This window comes from Cucurbita pepo, chromosome 1 (genome assembly GCF_057944985.1).
Source record: "Cucurbita pepo subsp. pepo isolate OVF chromosome 1, ASM5794498v1, whole genome shotgun sequence".
NCBI lineage: Eukaryota > Viridiplantae > Streptophyta > Magnoliopsida > Cucurbitales > Cucurbitaceae > Cucurbita > Cucurbita pepo.
Window position 1 is genome coordinate 19,524,636 of NC_141798.1, and position 21,259 is coordinate 19,545,894.

General features: G+C 37.8%; 3 protein-coding genes across 8 annotated transcripts; 2 read left to right on the plus strand and 1 right to left on the minus strand.

The window, feature by feature from the left end:
• The first annotated feature begins 590 nt into the window (after positions 1-590).
• Positions 591-5,783, plus strand: LOC111804693 (putative methyltransferase PMT9). 2 transcript variants are annotated; one of them, XM_023689450.2, is made up of 8 exons: positions 591-948; positions 1,087-1,251; positions 1,331-1,513; positions 1,737-2,331; positions 2,659-2,771; positions 2,899-3,119; positions 4,232-4,565; positions 5,328-5,783. In XM_023689450.2, exons 1-7 carry the CDS (start codon positions 703-705, stop codon positions 4,545-4,547), a joined length of 1,839 nt encoding a protein of 612 aa, XP_023545218.1. In that variant the 5' UTR covers positions 591-702; the 3' UTR covers positions 4,548-4,565; positions 5,328-5,783. The 2 variants fall into 2 exon arrangements, with proteins under 2 accessions (XP_023545218.1, XP_086980967.1); XM_087124841.1 differs by lacking the exon at positions 5,328-5,783 and adding an exon at positions 4,711-4,843.
• A 1,520-nt stretch (positions 5,784-7,303) lies between these two features.
• Positions 7,304-12,896, plus strand: LOC111781815 (uncharacterized). Of its 4 annotated transcripts, XR_015421463.1 has the most exons (16): positions 7,304-7,497; positions 7,996-8,150; positions 8,283-8,394; positions 8,519-8,671; positions 9,575-9,679; positions 10,430-10,513; positions 10,576-10,691; positions 10,785-10,886; positions 10,958-11,071; positions 11,191-11,247; positions 11,358-11,424; positions 11,518-11,571; positions 11,649-11,726; positions 11,804-11,839; positions 11,928-12,101; positions 12,510-12,896. XR_015421463.1 is itself a non-coding variant. In XM_087124844.1 (15 exons), exons 2-15 carry the CDS (start codon positions 8,131-8,133, stop codon positions 12,039-12,041), a joined length of 1,212 nt encoding a protein of 403 aa, XP_086980970.1. In that variant the 5' UTR covers positions 7,305-7,497; positions 7,996-8,130; the 3' UTR covers positions 12,042-12,382. The 4 variants fall into 4 exon arrangements, 3 of the variants coding, with proteins under 3 accessions (XP_086980970.1, XP_086980975.1, XP_086980977.1); XM_087124844.1 differs by lacking the exon at positions 12,510-12,896 and having other exon boundaries at positions 7,305-7,497; positions 11,928-12,382; XM_087124849.1 differs by lacking the exon at positions 12,510-12,896 and having other exon boundaries at positions 7,305-7,481; positions 11,928-12,382.
• A 3,379-nt stretch (positions 12,897-16,275) lies between these two features.
• Positions 16,276-20,613, minus strand: LOC111776387 (glucuronokinase 1). Of its 2 annotated transcripts, XR_015418616.1 has the most exons (8): positions 20,310-20,613; positions 19,747-19,896; positions 19,078-19,266; positions 18,879-18,995; positions 18,329-18,489; positions 17,522-17,714; positions 16,462-16,875; positions 16,276-16,345 (listed from the first exon to the last, which is right to left on the minus strand). XR_015418616.1 is itself a non-coding variant. In XM_023655856.2 (6 exons), the coding sequence occupies exons 1-6, from the start codon at positions 20,544-20,546 to the stop codon at positions 17,471-17,473; spliced, it is 1,098 nt and encodes a 365-aa protein (XP_023511624.1). In that variant the 5' UTR covers positions 20,547-20,613; the 3' UTR covers positions 17,228-17,470. The 2 variants fall into 2 exon arrangements, 1 of the variants encoding a protein (XP_023511624.1); XM_023655856.2 differs by lacking the exons at positions 16,276-16,345; positions 16,462-16,875 and having other exon boundaries at positions 17,228-17,714.
• Between the last annotated feature and the right edge of the window lie 646 nt (positions 20,614-21,259).

Below are 21,259 nucleotides of genomic sequence, written 5' to 3' on the forward strand. Positions count from 1 at the left end.
TTTTTTTAACCTCAAACTGGTCGGAGGTCTAGTACAATAGGTAATAGAGGTTTTGGGTTTTAGTAGTAGTTGACAACTCCCAAGGCCAAATCAGTCAAATCAAGACGTTTTTTAGTTCAACCTATATTCGAAATTTTCCTAGAATTGGTAAGGCAGAATGAGAGATAGCAATTACCAATGTAGCGATTACCAATGAGGCTGTATTTATTAGTATCTTCTGGTTCGTCGTGATATATTAAATGTAATTCAATTAAAATTGATATATATGTTTTGGTAAAACATTTATTTATTTTTTCTTTTTCCAAATATGCAATTTAGAATAATAGGAAAAATGATTGATAACTAGTAACTTTTATTTTTTTTCCTTGAATAAAATTAAATATTGTGAATTTAAGAGAATTATTAATAAAGTTAAATATTATGAATTTAAGTTAGCATTATAAATAAAATTAAATACTTTGAATTAAGTCTGTGATAAGTGTTGCAATTAGGGGCCCTCTGGCATGGCGAAAATACGATGAACATTCAACAGTGAGAATTAAGTACGTACTGTACACGCGAATCCATTCAATCTCTTCGGCATCCCAACGATAGCGAAATCTCATGCCTCTCACCCTTCTTCTTCACGCCTTTTCCTTTCTCTGATTCTGAATCTTCACTCTGTTTCCCCTGATTCATCTCTTTCGCCCTGTACCTCTAGCAATGAAGCACAAGACCCACTCCCTTTCCCCCACTCGCCGACTTAAGCTCCTTCTACTCTGCCTCATCCTTCTTCTCGCCCTCCTCTGTCTCTATTATGGATCCTCTCTCGCACCCAGTTCGCGTAGATCTGATGCCGAGGATTCCTTCGGCTCTGATCCGGTTCTTGGTGCGGTCGGTGTCAGTCGCGATGTGGGTCACTTGCATGAACTTCCGGAGCTCAATCTCGAGGTCCCTGGGAGCATTCCTGTAAGCATCACTTCCTTGAATTCTTGTTTTTGCAATTTTGGTGAAGTGGAACCCTGGAAATGTGCTTCGCTTCTTGAATCGGTTTTCTTGTTGTGCTTTGTTTTGAGCTGAAATGTTTGCTTCTTTATGCCCTTTCAGATCTGTGATGAACGGTATTCAGAGTTGATACCTTGTTTGGATAGAAACCTTATTTATCAATTGAAATTGAAGCTCAATTTGAGTTTGATGGAGCACTATGAGCGGCATTGCCCCCCTCCTGAACGCCGCTATAATTGTCTCATTCCTCCTCCTACTGGTTACAAGGTTGGTTATTTGTAGTAATGTAAACAATAGCTACTTATAGAATAGTTTGATTCCAACGTAATTATAATTAGAGTTTCAGATCCCAATAAGATGGCCAGCGAGTAGGGATGAAGTGTGGAAGGCAAACATACCGCATACACACCTTGCACAAGAAAAATCAGACCAGAACTGGATGGTTGTGAATGGGGATAAGATCAATTTTCCTGGAGGTGGCACTCATTTTCACTATGGAGCTGATAAGTATATCATTGCACTTGCGAAGGCGAGTTGCTTTTTTTTTCTCTCCATTGTCAATCCTCGATGTGTCGTAGAGTAAATATTAATCTCAAATTTGAGTAATTTGACAACTTCCCAAGTGGCAGAATTTGCTTCTATGTTCATTTTTTTTTTTCTGCAAATGAATGGATAATGTGTGGTAACCCAACCCACGGGCATGAGATTCATTTCTCTTTGTAAAATGCTTACTATTCTTCTTATGCGTGTAGATGCTTAAGTTCCCTGGTGATAAGCTCCACAATGGTGGAAATTTACGGAATGTCCTAGATGTGGGCTGTGGGGTTGCAAGTTTTGGAGCATATCTTCTTTCACACGATATTATTGCTATGTCTCTGGCTCCTAATGATGTGCACGAGAATCAAATACAATTTGCACTTGAGAGGGGTATTCCATCAGCTCTTGGTGTTTTGGGAACAAAAAGACTCCCTTATCCTAGTAGATCATTTGAGTTGGTTCATTGTTCTCGATGTCGAATTGATTGGCTACAGAGAGATGGAATCCTCTTATTAGAACTTGACAGGTTATTGAGACCTGGAGGTTATTTTGCTTACTCCTCCCCTGAAGCTTATGCACATGATCCAGAAAATAGAAGGATCGGAATTGCTATGAATGACCTCCTGAGGAGAATGTGCTGGAAAGTTGTTGCTAAAAAGGATCAAACTGTTGTATGGGCTAAGCCAGTGTCTAACAGCTGTTATTTGAAAAGGGCTCCTGGGACTCTTCCACCTTTGTGTGATTTGGAAGATGATCCAGATTTGACTTGGAACGTGTCAATGAAAGCATGCATTTCCCGATACTCTAAAAGTGAGTGTCAATATGCTTTTCAGCCACATTCCCTCTACTCTTACTTACTGTTACGAATTTTCTACTTAACTGATCCTCACAGTTTTAGGTGGTTTCATTCTTTTTTCTTTTTCTTAAGGTTTTGTAAAAATGTTCTGATTTATACATACACAAGAATATGACTGTCATTAAGCAATGGAGTTGCATATTTCAACAGAGTCTTCCTTGACTTTCTATCAACTATAGCTGTGTATGCTTATTTCACTTTCTTTTCGTAAGCATATGGCTTTTTTGTGTATATCTCGATGTTCATTTATATTCTTCTCTTTGAACATATCACTGGAACAGAAATGCACAGGCTAAAAGGAAGTGGACTAATTCCTTGGCCACGTAGACTTACTTCAGCTCCTCCCCGTCTTGAAGATGTTGGTGTCAGTGCAGAAGAATTCAAAGACGACAGTGTAAGTTTTTTTAAAGGTGCCAATGTCGTCCATTGTTTTTAAACATTAGCAGCAACAAATGCTATTCTATTATTTACTGTTTCTTATGACATTCTAGAAGCCTAAGGGGAATATTCAATTTATGCAGAATGTTTGGCAACTTAGAGTGGCAGAATATTGGAAAGAAATGAGAGTTGTTTTACAGAGGAACTCCATCAGAAATGTAATGGATATGAATTCCAATCTTGGGGGGTTTGCTGCTGCACTAGTTAATGAAGCTGTCTGGGTGATGAATGTTGCTCCTGTCAATTCATCTGCAAAATTAAAGATTGTTTATGATAGAGGCTTGTTGGGAACTGTTCATGATTGGTATGCACTTTACCTGGTCACTCCTAGCTTGAATTTGGACCTAAATCTGCTACGTTATCTTCTTTCCATTCCTTTTTCTCGACACCAAATTGGTTTTTGGTTATTCAATTTACTTATGTTATTTTATTACTTTTTTTTTTATCGATTATTAAATACAATAGCTTCTTTCACTGCGTCTTGCTGTCTTATTTTCACTGATTCTATCTTATCATACTATGAATCTGAATTATTTGTCTATCCTGAAAATTGTTGGATTGTTCTTTTACTGAAACATTTAGTGAAGAATGCAGCAACATTAAGGCAAATATGATTTGTTCTTTTACTGAAACATTTAGTGAAGAATGCAGCAACATTAAGGCAAATATGATGCATGCCACACCAAGCTTCTAGTTTAATATTTTTTTTCTAACAATGGAAAATTGATGAATGAAATAAAAGGAACTTCTAGGTTAGCATAAATAGCTTGATAAAGCTGGATGTATTTATGTATGATTTTCTAAGTACCATTGATCTTAAAAAGGTCTGCAGTCATCTGGCTTTGTGTTTTAGTAATTGAAAAATTGCATGCATGTTGACTTTGGATCATTCAGTGGGTACCAAGATTGGTGGTTCGACATTCGACAGTTTTGGTCGTAGACACAATGTTGCTGATGCGTGTAATCTTGACATAAAGTCTGTAGTTATCTGGCCTTACATTTTAATGTGTGAAGTTGTAATCACTTATCATTCAACTTCGCATAGAACCGTTTCTTCGACGTCTATATTTTCAACCTTATCAAGATTCTTCATCCGCTCATATTTGAGTAATTTTTTTTCTTTCTTTTGTTTTATAATCTCATTCTTTGGAGGCTTCAAATGTGGTGTCTTAATTTTAATCCCTAACTAATAGAAATCTACTTGTTTCTTAGCTGCATCTTGTATGCACTTGGTTACTTGGATTAGTCTACCGATCAACATGCATTTTTTTTACTTTGAGTTATGGATCAAATTGACTATGTTATTCATAGAAACCAGAGTTACCTGGCAGTAGATGGACGTAATACTTCGAAACATATTATTTGCTACCTTTGCTGTCTGTGTTCCTTCCTTATCCAGATTCCTTTGTTTTACAGGTGTGAAGCATTTTCCACATATCCTCGCACCTATGATCTTCTTCATGCATGGGCTGTATTTTCGGAAATTAGTGCTCGTGGCTGCAGTATGGAGGATCTAATAATCGAAATGGATCGGATTCTAAGGCCAGATGGATTTATCATTATACGAGATGTTCCTTCTGTCATAAACTATATACGGAAGTATGTTACAGCCTTAAGATGGGATGAATGGTTATCAGAAGTGGAACCTAGGATTGATGCTCTTTCCAAAGTAGAAGAAAGAGTTCTAATTGCAAGAAAGAAGCTGTGGGGGAAGGAATTAGCAACAGTTTGATTTTGCTGCACTTTTCAGGTAGATATATATGCATATATTTTCCCCCCTTTTCTGCAGCTTGTCACTACGCAAACTCGAACTCTCGTTTTTAGCTTATTGGCTTCTGCAGGGGCTTTTATCTTATAGGGCACACCCACTTAAAACAATGCTCCTCATTCTTTAGATTTGAAGTTAAAAAGAAGATTAATGACAGATGAATACCCAAATGCAGGAGAACAATTGTAGTAAAACAGGCTTAGTGATTGCTGTACTTCAATTCTAGTATGTCTTAAGAAACACTTCCGATAACGGGCCAAGTCCACTGCTAGCAGATATTATGCTCTTTAACCTCTCTTTTTCGGGCTTCCTCTCAAGGATTTTAAAACGTGTAGGGAGAGGTTTCACACTCTTGTAAAGAATGCTTCGTTCTCCTTTCCAACCAATGAGGGATCTCACACTTCCATCGTCAATCAAGCAGACTGTTAGCTTGTGTTCTGCCTGCTTCTTTTATCCAATAAGGTGTGACGACAAAAATCATATGGTTATATCAGAATACAATTGCCAGAAAGGATGAGATCCCATTGGAGAATCCCAAAGAAGAAATTTGATGGAAACTTTCTTTATTTAGATAAGAGAAGCTCCCATTGAGAGAATCCCAAAGAAGCACTTCAACTTGAAACCTTGAATCTCTCCTTTTCATCTTCATTAGTAGGATCGTTTTTGGTCACTGGTAGATTATGAATTTATACTTCAAGGCTGTTTCTGTTCTCTGTAAAATGCCATTTTTGTCTACCCTTGTAGGAAAACCAAGTATTACATAATTTATTAGCCCTCAGCTCCGAGTTGAAAATGAAGATTGGAGAGCAGCTTGGATCCACAGATATATTTGCAGTGGCCATTTTCCCAATGACTTCCCCAGTAATTGTTGCTGAAGATGATGAAGAAGATGAATATGGAATGATACAAGTAAGTACTCCACGAAAATAGTCATTTTGCAGAATGCACCAGATTGAGGCAATACCATGACAATAGTCATTAAAAAAAAAAAAAAAAAAAAAAAAATCCTTTTTTGGCTCAGTTGCATACAAGAAGATTTTCCTTTTTTTTTTTTAACAAATAATTTTAGGTCGGAGTCGACGGATAGCTATTTTATTTTCATTGTTAATGAGTAACCACGTCTTTATTTTGTCATTTACATTTCTTTTATCTGAACACTAATATTTTTAGAATATTATGGATTGAGTTATATTCATGTTAGGCTATACGGTGGTCGATATACATATATAAAGAAATGTAGGGATTCTACATAGCTCCTAAGTTAGCAAATTGATTGGCAGAAGCTTGTAGTTCATTAAAAAATGGGCGAAAGAGTCGAGAACCAACTAAGAAGTCAATTGCCAAAATTTTGGTTGAACTATAGATTTAATTCATGAGTTTGAATGGTTATCTATTCAGTCTTCAAGCTTTAATTTTTCTCAACTAAGAAGTCAATTGCCAAAATTTTGGTTGAACTATAGATTTAATTCATGAGTTTGAATGGTTATCTATTCAGTCTTCAAGCTTTAATTTTTCTCAACTAAGAAGTCAATTGCCAAAATTTTGGTTGAACTATAGATTTAATTCATGAGTTTGAATGGTTATCTATTCAGTCTTCAAGCTTTAATTTTTCTCAACTAAGAAGTCAATTGCCAAAATTTTGGTTGAACTATAGATTTAATTCATGAGTTTGAATGGTTATCTATTCAGTCTTCAAGCTTTAATTTTTCTCAACTAAGAAGTCAATTGCCAAAATTTTGGTTGAACTATAGATTTAATTCATGAGTTTGAATGGTTATCTATTCAGTCTTCAAGCTTTAATTTTTCTCAACTAAGAAGTCAATTGCCAAAATTTTGGTTGAACTATAGATTTAATTCATGAGTTTGAATGGTTATCTATTCAGTCTTCAAGCTTTAATTTTTCTCAACTAAGAAGTCAATTGCCAAAATTTTGGTTGAACTATAGATTTAATTCATGAGTTTGAATGGTTATCTATTCAGTCTTCAAGCTTTAATTCCCTCTTTTTAAGTCTTACAATCTTGAAAAGTTCTTAATTAAAATTGTTGAAATGTTATTTCATGCATTTAATGTCATTAATATGGTTGACTAAATGTTTTTAATTTAATTGTTTTGAGTCTAATGGTGAAGAATATTTTTCACATTGGCTAACACAATATATGCTGCATAAAATTATAATACTATCCATCCAAACATATTTTAGCGAACTAATATGATACCATGTCACTCTATGTGTACACGCATTATATACATTTATTCAAATTATGTCGAATGAAGAATTCTACATCTTCTTTCATGCAAACATCGTTTACTACGTTTACCTCCACTTACAAGAGACTTATAACTTGATCGCAGATTTGGGCTCGTAACAAAATACATCAATGATCATCTAAAACATCTACAATCTATCTAAAATTTTGATCAAAATAAAAGAGCTTTTCAAGAATATAAAAATAATTTTTTTTGGTCTCACATGTTTATATCTATTTGATACTTTCAATTTTCGTATAACAATGGACTTCAAATTTGTAACCATTTAAATTTTTGTTACGAATTAATAATTAATAAACTAAGGCAATCAATTTATAAGTTATAAAGTCCAAATTATTAAATAGTAAAAAAATATGTAATAGTCAAATCTAATTAAAAAAAACTTGGGACCAAATTAAATTATTACAAATTGGCATTAAATTTTTTGCCTAAGTTGTTATAACCAAAGTTGGCCTAAATTCAAAATTCCCACTGTTTCTTCGATTTCTTCGGAGATCAACAACCATTTCTCTTCTTTCACCGTTCTTTTCATTTGCGTCGCTGGCTGTGCATTTCTGACCGCTGTTCACATTTTTCAATCAGATCGGTGGTTTTCCACCTGTTCGTAGACGTAGATCGGCCGTTTGGAAGTATTTCTCGTTCCAGGTTTTCCTTTCACAGAATTATTTCGCTCTACTTTCGTTTTGCACCAACTGATTTCGCCCATGTTTTCTAATTTCTAACTATGGAGTTTGTCAATTCCTGGTTTTCTTGATGGGACGACCCGAAATTTGTTCCCTGCCGTGATTTATTTTTCCTTAGAATCAGTATTAATGGCATCATTAGTGTTTTTGCCTGTCTTCAAATATTGAGTTTAAATGTGGAGGGCTGTTTCTTCGAGCTGTCTTTTCCAGTTTGGTTGTTAATCTTAGTTATTGCAATGTTGGCGGTTCAAGTGAATTTATAGTGGCTACAAAATTAAGCATGTGAATTGTAGACCAGGGCGACGTCCGGCAATTGTGACCGCGTTTGATGCTTGCCGTATACGTTGTGGTGTCGCCACGACTTTTCTGAAACTCTAGTGTAGACAAGTTGCGAACTCTTTGTTTAATTATTCAACTTTTTGCTTAAGAGGTTGGTTTCTCTCTTTTTTCATCTTTTCAGGCGTGGTTTGACATCAGATTCAAGCTTGGCGTTCTGGAAACTGTAAATTGATTACTCAATGTCATTCCTAGTTCCTACACTGATAGATTTCAGAGACATACTTTTTAAACGTGGAACTTGAACGTTTTGGACAGTATGGTGAACCCTACACGCAGGTTAAATCATAATCAACCTCTTATTTTCTTATTAGATTATGTGGGCTTTTGCTTCCTGTAGCCATTGATTGTTTGCAATTTTTTATTTTTTTTCATTTGGAATATTTATTTTCAACTTGTATTAATGTGCAGTGGAAACATGAGAAATCCTAATGAGATAATGAGGATTCTAGTTACAACATTTGTTGGAGGCGTTTTTGGTTTCTTTTTAGGGGTATCCTTTCCCACACTCTCATTATCCCAGGTAGAAAGCTTTATTTTCGGCATTTTCTATTAATTATGATATATTTAATTTCATCCATATTGATTTGGCTCACATATTTTTAGAAGGTGAGAAAGCTTATTATTATTATTTTTAATTCTGGCAGCTAAACTTCCCATCCAGCCTGATTCCTTCTATTGATCTCACTTACATTGAGGACAAGTACTCAGGCCTCTCCACTGAAGCATTCTTGAATGCTTGGTCTTCTTTGAAGGGTAGCAGAGGCGGCTCCTTTCAGTATTCACTGAACGAGACAAAGGTGCACCGTTGACTTAGTTATTGTTTTTCTGTAGAATGCAAGCATAATTTATTTACGCAAGTTTTATCTTCAAGCTATTTTTTATATGTTTCACATAAAGATATTAATTATTTGTATTCTTTAGAACTTTAAAACTGAGTTATGACTGAACATGATGTTAACTATGGGAGACATGTCTGTTTTGAAATTATATATATATATATATATTTTTTGAAGATAAGGAATTTGATTATCATATTTCACTTCAAATTTTATTCTTGGACTTGAGAATGATTTGATCATTGTGACTAAAGTACTGGTACTTTCTGAGGCTTTACAATCTTACTGCTAGCTAGCATAAAAGTATCAAGGAGATTAAAGTAATGTGAAGCAAAATAATTTTACTATAGATAAGCTATAGGATGGAGAAATCTCTCTGTACTTATTCGAGATTTTTCTCCCAATCAAACCAAGGATTTAGAGTTTGGAAGGAAACTTGTCATACTCTTGCACATCCATGTGCAATCATTTGTTTGACAACAAGGAGGCAATTCTAAGACACTTGACTAAATTCTTCTGGAGATGGAAGGCTGCTTAATAAGTGAGATTCTTCATATTATTAATTTTGTATCTTAACCCAAAAAATTTATGATTTCTTAACTTTCCCCTTGAAGCACAATGCTCCATGGACAGAGTAGATAAACAGTCTCCTTAGTTACTACGCACTGTGACAAAGTACTATATACTGTTGTGATCGAACTTTTATTAACTTTGTTTTCTTAGTTGAAAATTAATTGTGGATATCTTTATTCATGTACATACTTTGGCATGAGATGGCAATCTGGAGAACTTTGTGTGTGCTTAATTTCTGATTTCTTCTGCTAGAGCTGGCTATTGAAAGTTGAAATTTTGATGATGATGCAGATATGGGTTCCTACAAATCCAAGAGGAGCTGAAAGATTACCACCTGGTATTGTTGAGCCTGAATCTGATTTTAACCTTCGGCGTTTGTGGGGCATGCCAAACGAGGTACTCATTGTCTAGAAAAGCTTTGCAACTTGCAATTGGCCTAATAATCTTGTGTGTGAAACTAGTGAGTAGCTTTAATGTTGTTTACTTGTATTAGCTTAATAGTTTAAACTCGACCAATGGACTGATAGTCTGACTGTAGATTTGACAAAAAGTGGAGAATTATGAGATAGGAGTAAGTTGCTCATTGATATTAAATTAGTGACCAATTTTGTGTGGATTTATGTACTATATTTTGTGTGGATTTATGTACTATGTTAAAAGTTATATATATATATATAATGTTTTTTTTGGGGGTGGGGGGTGGGGGGTTATGGATGCTGCTTGACACCATTCACAGATCGACCTCCTTTTATATGCAACAATTCCTGTTTCGTGTATGCCTGTTCTTCAATGGGAGAAATGATTGGAAGTTTCATCAAAGAGTGAAGTTGATTCCCAATATGTTTTTTCTTATCCATTAAATAGAAGATTTGAATTATATTTTCCCATGTGTCCTTTCACAACGTTTTGGCTGATACATTTCATGGAATACAAAAGATCATCATGTTACCCTTTTTGGACAAAGATGTTAGAATGGGTAGCACAAAGTTAAGATTAGCACATCTGAGATCATTATGATAAATATGATTGCTAGAAAAGGGGAAGTCGTGTGTGACCTTATCTTACTAATGAAATATTTCACTCATCTGTTTATCAAAATTTCTTTAGTTTTCAAACTGAATTTATTATTGGTGGTTTCACTTCCAGGATTTGACCATCAAACCGAAGTATCTGTTAACATTTACGGTTGGTTTTGGTCAGAAAAAGAATATTGATGCAGCAGTTAAAAAGGTGGGTTTGGAAGGTGTGCATGTTATTGCATTTCTCTCTTCATATCTGATGTATTTTGACAGTTCTCAGAGAACTTCACGGTTCTGTTGTTTCACTATGATGGACGAGCAAGTGATTGGGAAGATTTAGAGTGGTCGAAGCAGGCAATCCATGTGAGTGTCCGCAAGCAAACTAAATGGTCAGTTACCGTCTCCTTACGACAATAATCTTCCATACAAGGTAGCAAAGAATTTTATTTGATCTCATCTAAACTATGCATACTCAATCCTAGGTGGTATGCTAAGCGTTTTCTGCATCCTGACATTGTGGCATCCTATGACTACATATTTGTTTGGGATGAGGATCTAGGAGTAGAGCATTTTAACGCAGAAGAGTAAGTTCGAAACCTCACACTCTAATTTTATGGGAAAACCCAAAAAAGTTATAATTTTCTGTCTGTTCCAGATATTTAAAACTTGTGAGAAAACATGGTTTGGAGATTTCGCAACCTGGCTTAGAACCAAATCAAGGGTTAACGTGGCAGATGACTAAAAGGAGAGGTGACAGTGAAGTTCACAAGTAAGAAGAACTCGTTTTCATTTTAATTACAAATTAATCATTCATTTAAATATCCGTACACGTGTAGTTTTATTGAAATGCATCCATGATCATTCTTATTTCTCTTCGGTTAAATGCAGGGAGACCGAGGAGAAACCCGGTTGGTGCACTCATCCACATCTTCCACCATGTGCAGCGTGTGTAATCAATGATTTTATTTACATAGTTCTTTTACTTATGTTCACCTTTTGCCGTATTCATATTAACAGATACACTTAAGTTCTTTCTTACCTTCACTCCCATGCAGTTTTGTTGAAATCATGGCAACTGTGTTTTCTCGCGATGCATGGCGCTGTGTTTGGCATTTGATTCAAGTTTGGATTCTTCTACTTATACGCTGATCTGTTGCCTTGAGTTCATTTTGTTTTTGGCTTGTTTAAAATAATTTTTCCTTTTGGATATTGTAGAATGATTTGGTTCACGGTTGGGGTCTTGATTTTGCTTTAAGAAGATGTGTGGAAGTAAGTATGATCACTTGCCTGTATTATTTCACATATTCATCTTTTTCATAGACTCATCACTTGTTGGTTTTTTAAAGCAACCCGCTCATGAGAAAATAGGGGTTGTGGATTCTCAGTGGATTGTTCATCAAAGTATTCCTTCTCTTGGGAATCAGGTAATCCGACGCATTCAACTCTCTTCTCTACCATTCCATAACAAAGACGTTACTCTTTAACTGTTCTCTTCCAACAGGGGAAAGCAGAAGGTGGGAGAGCACCATGGGAAGGGGTAAGTAGCTGATGCCTTCCATCCTCCAACCCCACCCCCACCTTACAACATTAAGAATTAATGTGAATAGTAAATTTGAATTTTTCAGGTAAGAGAGAGATGTAAAAAAGAATGGGACATTTTTAGGATCCGGATGTCTGATGCTGAGAATGCCTATTATCGTGGAATGGGGATTGATCCGCCAAATTCAACTCAAGCGTAGGAAAAAGGCCGCAACTATTCTTTCCCTTTCTACTGGAAGAAATCATGTGTAATGGCACTGGTAATTGTTTCTCTGGTAGTCTTGGAATTTGAATAGTCAGTTTAGGAAAATTGATACCACTGGGCAGTCTTTTTTTAAGCTCTAAAAGACTTCCATGTGAGAGGAGAATTACGGTCTCTATTTATATGAAAGTCTTAAAAAGGTGCTTTGTCATGTCAGATGTGTGGAGGAATCTATGAAGGCATGGACAAGCCCTTTAATTCTCTATGTTGCCTTCTAAACCATTTTTCTTTAGATGTTCTTGGCTCTCATTTAATTCAATTGAACGATTTTGCATCTAATCTGGCAAACCTCATAAATATTCTTCAACCCTCATTAGTTTATTGCTGAAGTTGCTGAAGAAATCTTCTTGATAATCATGTAGCTTCATGACTGACATGTTTTAATATATATTTTCGTGACAACTAGATAAGGAACTATTTGTCCTGAGCGAGGAATTCATAGACTGAAAGCTAGTAGGTACCGTAGCGTCAAAGCTGCAGTGATGAAGATTGACGAACTAAGTTTTTGGGAATTTTGTAATTCCGTGGCTGCATATTCAAAAAAGCACATCTTCATACAAAAAGAAAAGACTCCCTGAGTACATAATTTGAACCTTTTACAACATCATAATACTAATATCACATTGTCTAGGATACTAAATTTCAGCTACAGCCAGTGCAAATACTTTGTATAAGAACTTAAAAGGGGATATACTTTGATATGATCAGCTTTACTTGTTAAAGTTTTTCTTTTTGGAGACTGTTAGAGATTAATATACCCAAAGAGACAATCAGAATGAGCTTTCCAAAAGAATTTGAGCGTTGAGCTAATATAATTAAATAAATAAAATGTAAAGACAATCTTGAACTGACCTACTATTGACTCCTTCGGAGAGCTGTTGATGTGCTCCCAGGGCTATCGCTGAGGTACCTGACCATTGATTCTTATTTGGATGCTATTCAAATAAATTTTCATCAGGAACGAAACCAAATTGAAATTTTTTATGGACCTTTGAGACAGTGAAACTTCGCCTTGCAATTAGCTTAATAACTCAAAACTGTGTTGAGAAACATTATGCTAATGATTGAGAAAATGAAAAGTTCAGTCCATAGGCAAATGTTTGAATATAAAATCGTGAATCGTCGGAGTATGCAGATGAAACAGCTGAAATGTACCTTTTTCATGTTGATTATGTTAGGATCAATACCAGTTGTTAGGATCGCACAACAACGCACACGCTCGATCTAGATGAACACAAAGAGAAGGATAGAGAGAATTTGCAAGGAGAACTTGGCTAAAAGGATTTTGTATTGATGACTTCGAATTTGCAAGGAGAACTTGGCTAAAAGGATTTTGTATTGATGACTTCAGATATGTACAACAAGAGAGAGTACAGAGAATAGAAAAGTACATTTTCAAAGCTCTACCGGACCAGATATATATATGGTTTAGTTTACTATATATAGCTTTACCAGATTTAGTCATCTACTATATATAGCTATTTACCAGATATAGCTTTACCGGATATAGCTTTACCATATATAGCTTTACTATATATAGCTTTACCAAATATAGCTTTACCGGATATAACCGTTGACCAAGCTATAAATAAGTATCAGGCTCCATAGCCTAACAATTCTCCCACTTGGAGACTGATCTAGTCAACCAAGAATTTCACTCTCAAACGACCATGAGCATCTTCACTGCACCATACCAATTGAGGTTTTGCACAACCTCAATATTCCAACATCAACACATTTTGTCAACATGTTTGCTGGATTCTTTGCACCCTCTATCTTCTCAAAACACATCACCATCTTCAACTAACCTCCGAGTGAAATGGTATCGCCTTCTGTGTTTTGAATGATAGACCGAGTTCCTCGCCAACAGCATGAGTCTCAGGAGTTTCTTGAGTATCTGCTACAACATCACTATGTGAATCTTTTAGAAACTCAACCTCAACTCCCACTTGCTTCCCTCTGGTTTCTCAGCAAGAGTCTCAGGAGTTTCATGAGTATCCGCTACAACATCACTCTGTGAATCTTTGAGCAACTCAACCTCAACTCCCACTTGCTTCACCTCTGGTTTCTCAGCAAGAGTCTCAGGAGTTTCTTGAGTATCTGCTACAACATCACTCCGTGAATCCTTGAGCAACTCAACATCAACTCCCACTTGCTTCACCTCTGGTTTCTCAGCAAGAGTCTCAGGAGTTTCATGAGTATCCGCTACAACATCAGTCTGTGAATCTTTGAGCAACTCAACCTCAACTCCCACTTGCTTCACCTCTGGTTTCTCAGCAAGAGTCTCAGGAGTTTCTTGAGTATCTGCTACAACATCACTCTGTGAATCCTTGAGCAACTCAACATCAACTCCCACTTGCTTCACCTCTGGTTTCTTAGCAAGAGTCTTCCAGCCCATGCAACCTCCTCTGGAGTTTCAGCGACGCTTCCAGCCGACGCAACCTCCTCTGGAGTTTCAGCGACGCTTTCGGCCGACGCAACCCCCTCTAGAGCTTCAGCGACGCTTCCGGCCGACGCAACCCCCTTTGGAGCTTCAGCGACGCTTCCGGCCGACGCAACCCCCTCTGGAGCTTCAGCGACGCTTTCGGACGACGCAACCCCCTCTGGAGCTTCAGCGACGCTTCCGGACGACGCAACCCCCTCTGGAGCTTCAGCGACGCTTCTGGACGACGCAACCCCCTCTGGAGCTTCAGCGACGCTTCTGGACGACGCAACCCCCTCTGGAGCTTCAGCGACGCTTCCGGACGACGCAACCCCCTCTGGAGCTTCAGCGACGCTTCCGGACGACGCAACCCCCTCTGGAGCTTCAGCGACGCTTCCGGACGACGCAACCCCCTTTGGAGCTTCAGCGACGCTTCCAGCCGACGCAACCCCCTCTGGAGCTTCAGCGACGCTTCCGGACGACACAACCCCCTCTGGAGCTTCAGCGACGCTTCCGGACGACGCAACCCCCTCTGGAGCTTCAGCGACGCTTCCGGACGACGCAACCCCCTCTGGAGCTTCAGCGACGCTTCCGGACGACGCAACCCCCTCTGGAGCTTCAGCGACGCTTCCGGACGACGCAACCCCCTCTGGAGCTTCAGCGACGCTTCCGGACGACGCAACCCCCTCTGGAGCTTCAGCGACGCTTCCGGACGACGCAACCACCTCTAGAGCTTCAGCGACGCTTCCGGGCGACGCAACCTCCTCTGGAGTTTCAGCGACGCTTCCGGCCGACGCAACCCCCTCTAGAGTTTCAGCGACGCTTCCGGCTGACACAACCTCCTTTGGAGTTTCAGCGACGCTTTCGGTACTTTTCTTCAATTCTCTAACAGTCTTTGTGAAGCTAACTCGTTTATGTTTGCTCATAACGCAGTTCTCACAAGGACTCATAACAATCTCCGCATTAAATACACCTTATTCATAGCCGACGGTTTTTCGTACATATTCGACAGTGTCTTCAACAGACCTGACGTTGTCTTCTCCTTGATAATGTTGAACGCCACGTTTCTGGATAGCGTCAATCGGATCAGCCCCAAGGCTTGTCGATCCTTGAGCTTCCACTGTTCCGTGGTCATGGTATCCGGCTTCACCCCCAACAGAGGTTCGTGAAGATCTTTCTGGTACAGATAATCTTCAATCTGCATCTTTCAGAAACCGAAATCGGATCCATCGAACTTCTCAATTCCAATCTTTGAACTTTCCATCTTCACAGATCGTGGTGAATTTCGCCTAGCTCTGACTTCCGCCTGGCTCTGACTGCCGCCTGGCTCTGATACCAGTTGTTAGGATCAATACCAGTTGTTAGGATCGCACAACAACGCACACGCTCGATCTAGATGAACACAAAGAGAAGGATAGAGAGAATTTGCAAGGAGAACTTGGCTAAAAGGATTTTGTATTGATGACTTCAGATATGTACAACAAGAGAGAGTACAGAGAATAGAAAAGTACATTTTCAAAGCTCTACCGGACCAGATATATATATGGTTTAGTTTACTATATATAGCTTTACCAGATTTAGTCATCTACTATATATAGCTATTTACCAGATATAGCTTTACCGGATATAGCTTTACCATATATAGCTTTACTATATATAGCTTTACCAAATATAGCTTTACCGGATATAACCGTTGACCAAGCTATAAATAAGTATCAGGCTCCATAGCCTAACAGATTAGGCGTCGAAGTGATTAGGCGTCGAAGTATTCCACATATAGCAAATGAGGTCCACCCTACGTTCAATGATCATATTGATTTCTGTAAAAATAAAAAATGGTGAGCAATTTACTTCCAACATAAGAATGGATACAAAATATCAGCATGATACCAAATTAGTGATTATAAACTGAGGAGGGCATAAACCACACACTGACCTTTAGGTTTGTTCAGCAAAACCACTGTCCCATTTGGGAGGGGGGGCTCTGTATGCCTCGGTCAAAAGGCATGGGGATCCGTCTGAACAATTCCTCCTCTCTCTTATACAATGCGTTAAACTCAACCAACCACCTCAGGCTTTAATTCCACAAATCCCTCATCACCCTGTGGCCGCTTATCTTACTCGGAATCGGACACATACATCCTCTTCCTTCTTTACTTATAATATTTCCTTTTTATAGCCTTATCCATGACCACGCCCCTGCCTTACCAGACAATCGGAAGTGGGATCCTCAGAGGACTCGAGCTGGGGAGAGTTGTCGGAGCTGATTCAGGCGGGTGTTCATCGACTCTGAGAGGGCGGCGGAGGAGGATAAGACGGTCGGTTGATGATTCATATCGTAGTCGAGAATCTGCGGAGCGAAGAGGGAGAGTGAATTACGGAATCTGTGGAGAAGGTTGAGGTTTGAGAGTGAGTGATTTGGAAGAAGTCATGAGTGTAGAGCCAATGAGGAAATGGGAGGGAGGGCATGAAATAGGTTTGGAGAAGATGACTTCGCCATTGAAGTGGGCTGAGCTAGTTTGTGACACACTGAACATTTCCGGTGGGTTGGGTTGGGCGGGAGGGGATGTTCGTAGTTGGTTCTTTTTTTTTTTTTTTTTTTTGCAGGTTCAAGATTGGAGATGGAATGATCAACCCCTTGGATAGTAATTGATATAATTTCCACTATTTTCTGAACTCTATATCACAAATTTGCACATTAATGTCTGTAAATGAAAGTGAGTGTATTGATTCATTGATCAAATGAACGTTGAACATACATCATAAAGTGAAAGATTTCAAGACGCCCAATACCAATTTATCAAGTTTAGCAGTTCCTATAATCTTCCCAAAAGAATTTAAAAAAGGCTCCTGTAACTTATTCAAAATATTCACTGATAATGTATTCAACTTGAATATTTCCTCAACAAACCAAAATTACCAAACTCATTGCAACCTCTTCTAATCTAACTGGAAAGTGTTCTAAGATCAACCTCATTTAAGCATGAAGGAACCACCTGAATTGGTTGAATAAAAAAACCAGCTTTCTGGCAATTTTCCTCCAGAAGCTCCACCTGTGAACGCCCATCAGGGCAGAATACCACGATTGCTCCTCCACTGCCTGTGAACTTTGAAGAGGCACCTACTCTTCGGGCTATTTCCACCATTTCAATGTTTAAAGCACCCAGAACATCATCTCCAAACATACTCCTGTGAGTTCAGATATTAGGAGGGAAAAACAGCGGTAAATAACTCGTGCTATCTAAGAGTAAGGGTGAGTTAGCATAATTTTCGGTTGAGGGAAAGGGATTTGATGTGCTTGGTTAAATTGTTGAGAGTGTTCTTGAAAAAGTACTTGAAAGCGTATACAGAAAGCACTAAAAGCACTCAATTAGTGATCTTTTCAAGAGAAGTGTTTCAGAAGACACTATCATCATGAGTCGTGGCAAACTCACCCTAAAAGTAAAGATCAGATATCGCAACTGTTGCAATAACCAGCCAAGTTACATGGTTTAAAAATGAGACTTGAAAAAGAATAATACTATTTGTGGAAATTCCATGATTGTAGAGTGATGACATCCTGGAGGGCAAATCTCAAATAAACAACTGGGCCATCCAACTAATTTCAGAACAGCGTAGTAGGCCAAATTACTGAACTTGTAAAAGGTATTCTCATATAAACATAAATTATTTTCTCCAAGTACAATTAATATTCCAAGGGAAGACAAGCAACTTATTTATAGTTTAGGAGTTGAAAATTTACTTGAGAGACATATATTGTTCTAATATTGGGTCTAAAATTTGTTGAGTAAGTAGACACTAACCTGCGAAGATCGAAATTGCGGTTCATAAGTGCTGCAAGTTTTGAATAGTCCTTCTCAAGTAAAACCGTTCTTCCTTCTTCTGCAACCCTAGCAACTTCTTGCATTGATGATATAATGAATTTGTCACCATCAAGCCACCTCTGCCGTACTGTACTGTGGACCTGCATTTGCATTGGTCATGGATGACAGTGATTAGTATTGGAGATCATATTTCCAGCAGTCATAAGATTTAGTCCATCTACAGAGGAACTGTAAGATTTGAAGAATGTGAAAATTCTCTCTCTGACAAACAAAATTTAATTGTTTACGGTTCATTTTGATGTTCCTTGCTGTTCTATTGAATGCTTAGCAGGCTTATGACAACATATAATTGGGGGGTGGGGGGAGAACAGAAAAGTATTGTTGGACTCCTCCAGTATTTTTACTGATGCAATATGGCATTAGTTTTAGGCTTCGATAAAAAAACCTATTCATGCAAGAGCAAACAAGCTGCTAGAACATGAATAAAGGTAGAGAACAAATGTACTATGGGGTCCACTAAGATATAAACCTTTCCAGAATCACTTGGATTATCAGCATATATTAGATATAGTGGAGGAAGAAGATTAATATCCATGGGTGTGTATATGCCATGCCCAAGCTTCTCCATGTGTTCCTGGCTAAAATCCTACAGAAACAGATAGAAACATCATTAAAAATTCAATCTATTTCCATATTCATAAATATATCAACGTTTTTAGTAGCTATACCATGTAAACAAGGCCACCGTAAACCTGCGCAACACGATCTTGAAGACCAGCAACAATGCCAAGTTCTTTCTCTGCAGCAAGAACTAGGTTAGGTCTGACCTCTACTTTAATCAGATGCCTGACATCAAAGAAGTCTAGCAAGCAACTCAAGGCAGCACATACAATAGCACTGGAACCTGAAAGTCCTGCCTGGAATGCCAAAATCAAAGCGTCAGCCATTTGGTTCGTGTCAACAAACCATTTGCAGAATAAGGGAATATGAGTTTTAGCATAGGTACAAACACAAGCAGGCTAAAAATAATCGATCATATCATGAAATAACTGAAGTCTTCAGCTCGATGACCATTAAAAATGCACTAGCCAAGTAAAGCAAGAATGCATTGGTGTGCAAATCACAGATCAAAGTGAACTACGCAAATCTAAGAGTTGATTTATAGCTTAATATAGGCAGGTCTGTTGGGTTTTATAAATTTGAGTATTAATTAAGTCAAAAATTCAGGAAGGAACCTTTTTCATTTCCATTAAAAGAACACAAATCCATATTGGCTACACTACCAAAGGTTTAGTAAGCTTGATACATTGCTATTTTACCAACTAAGCATGAAACAAGAGCATCTACTTCAATGACCACAAATAATCATGAATCAGCAATATTGCAAGGCACTATACCTGTCGAGGAATATTAGTGTCGTAAGACAAAGTAAAATTCCTTGCATGAAGATTAATCCCGTTTTCTCTGCAATAATTATAAAAAACTTTACAAATTGCCATAAGCAATCGCACCCCACCATAGTAGCCTTCATTGGACAATCGATTTACCTGTAAAAGAACAAACAACTTTTAATCTCCGTTGAATTCATAAACATATTGGCTAACTTAAACTTCGAAATCACAACTCAATTGAATTTCATTAAATGAAATTTAAATAACTCCAACGCATCAACAAAATACAGTGCTATGTAATTTTATGGCGATTTCATCTTTAGATATCTAAAAATGAAATAGCAATAAGAACAGGAAATACAAAAATACTATTAATCAGCCACCGAAAAAGGAAACCACAAATTTAATAGACATTCTAAAATTTCAATCGCTCATTGAATTCTCCACAATGCAAGGTGTTATTTGCAAATCCCTCCAGGTGCATTGCAGAGAAATTAACCTGATCTAATAAAAAACCAGATCTAACCCAAACAATGGACAACTTCAATAGCATATGAGAAAAAACGTACCAGATGATCAAGGGATCTGAACTGGACAAGATCGTGGGTGGGATGAGGAGTGATGACAAGCTCATCAGAGGGCCGGAGTTGGACGGAGGCCTTGAAATTCGAAAACGCAAAAGAAATGGTCCGGCCGTAGTAAACGTCGCTCGGATTTCCCAGTAGTCCCACTCTGGCATAGGCCTCGTGCTCAATTACAGAGGAGGAGGAGGAGGAGGAAGGAGATGACGATGTCTTCGATTCCATTATACTCTCTCACTCTTCTTCTTTGGGAACTTCAGTTTGCGTCGCCGTCTTGTTCCCGCGTCGAGAGTCCTCGGAAGTCGGATGGAACTTTGTCTGTTGAAATGAAGAAGACGCAATATGGATTTTACAGAAGATTGAATTTATATACTATTTCATCTTTCATCTTTCATCTTTTTCCCTCAATTATATTTTATGGATCTCCTTCGATACATTTATTTATAAATATATATTTAATATATTTCCTTCTCAATATCATCGTATCATTTACAAACATACTTATATTATATATTTTCTAAAGTTTGTATACAAAATATATATCTTATATTATTAAATATACCTATACTCTAATACATTTAGGAATTATGTTTCGCATAAAACAACTATACAAGTGGTTATAGACGTAACTTCCATTCAACCAACAAAACTCATGGCAATTAGGATTTATCAATGCTCATGAAAACTCAGGTCGAACCTCCATTCATCTTACTAGATGTGTGGATACCGAGGCCACCTTCACACCCTTTTGTCCTTATGTTGTAGCAAGGTAGGGCGGTTCGCTTGAGTAGCTCAACCACCCCTTAGTCCAATACTCATGACATGCTACAGAACCTTCACCAAATCGAGGGACCAAGAAGGACATGGCTAGTGACATAGGAGCCGACTCGACATCAGTAGCTTCTTGCCATACTAGAGTAAATTCAATATGTGGTTCC

Coding starts and splice junctions, on each gene's coding strand:
- LOC111804693 (XM_023689450.2), top strand. CDS start 703: ATGAAGCACAAGACCCACTCCCTTTCCCCCACTCGCCGACTTAAGCTC. Junction 1,252..1,330: donor CTCCTCCTACTGGTTACAAG/GTTGGTTATTTG, acceptor TTAGAGTTTCAG/ATCCCAATAAGATGGCCAGC. Junction 2,772..2,898: donor AAGAATTCAAAGACGACAGT/GTAAGTTTTTTT, acceptor CAATTTATGCAG/AATGTTTGGCAACTTAGAGT.
- LOC111781815 (XM_087124844.1), top strand. CDS start 8,131: ATGGTGAACCCTACACGCAG. Junction 8,672..9,574: donor ATTCACTGAACGAGACAAAG/GTGCACCGTTGA, acceptor ATGATGATGCAG/ATATGGGTTCCTACAAATCC. Junction 10,692..10,784: donor GTCCGCAAGCAAACTAAATG/GTCAGTTACCGT, acceptor ACTCAATCCTAG/GTGGTATGCTAAGCGTTTTC.
- LOC111776387 (XM_023655856.2), bottom strand. CDS start 20,546: ATGGAATCGAAGACATCGTCATCTCCTTCCTCCTCCTCCTCCTCCTCT. Junction 18,996..19,077: donor ACGGTGGCCTTGTTTACATG/GTATAGCTACTA, acceptor CTGTTTCTGTAG/GATTTTAGCCAGGAACACAT. Junction 18,490..18,878: donor ATCCAAGTGATTCTGGAAAG/GTTTATATCTTA, acceptor ATGCAAATGCAG/GTCCACAGTACAGTACGGCA.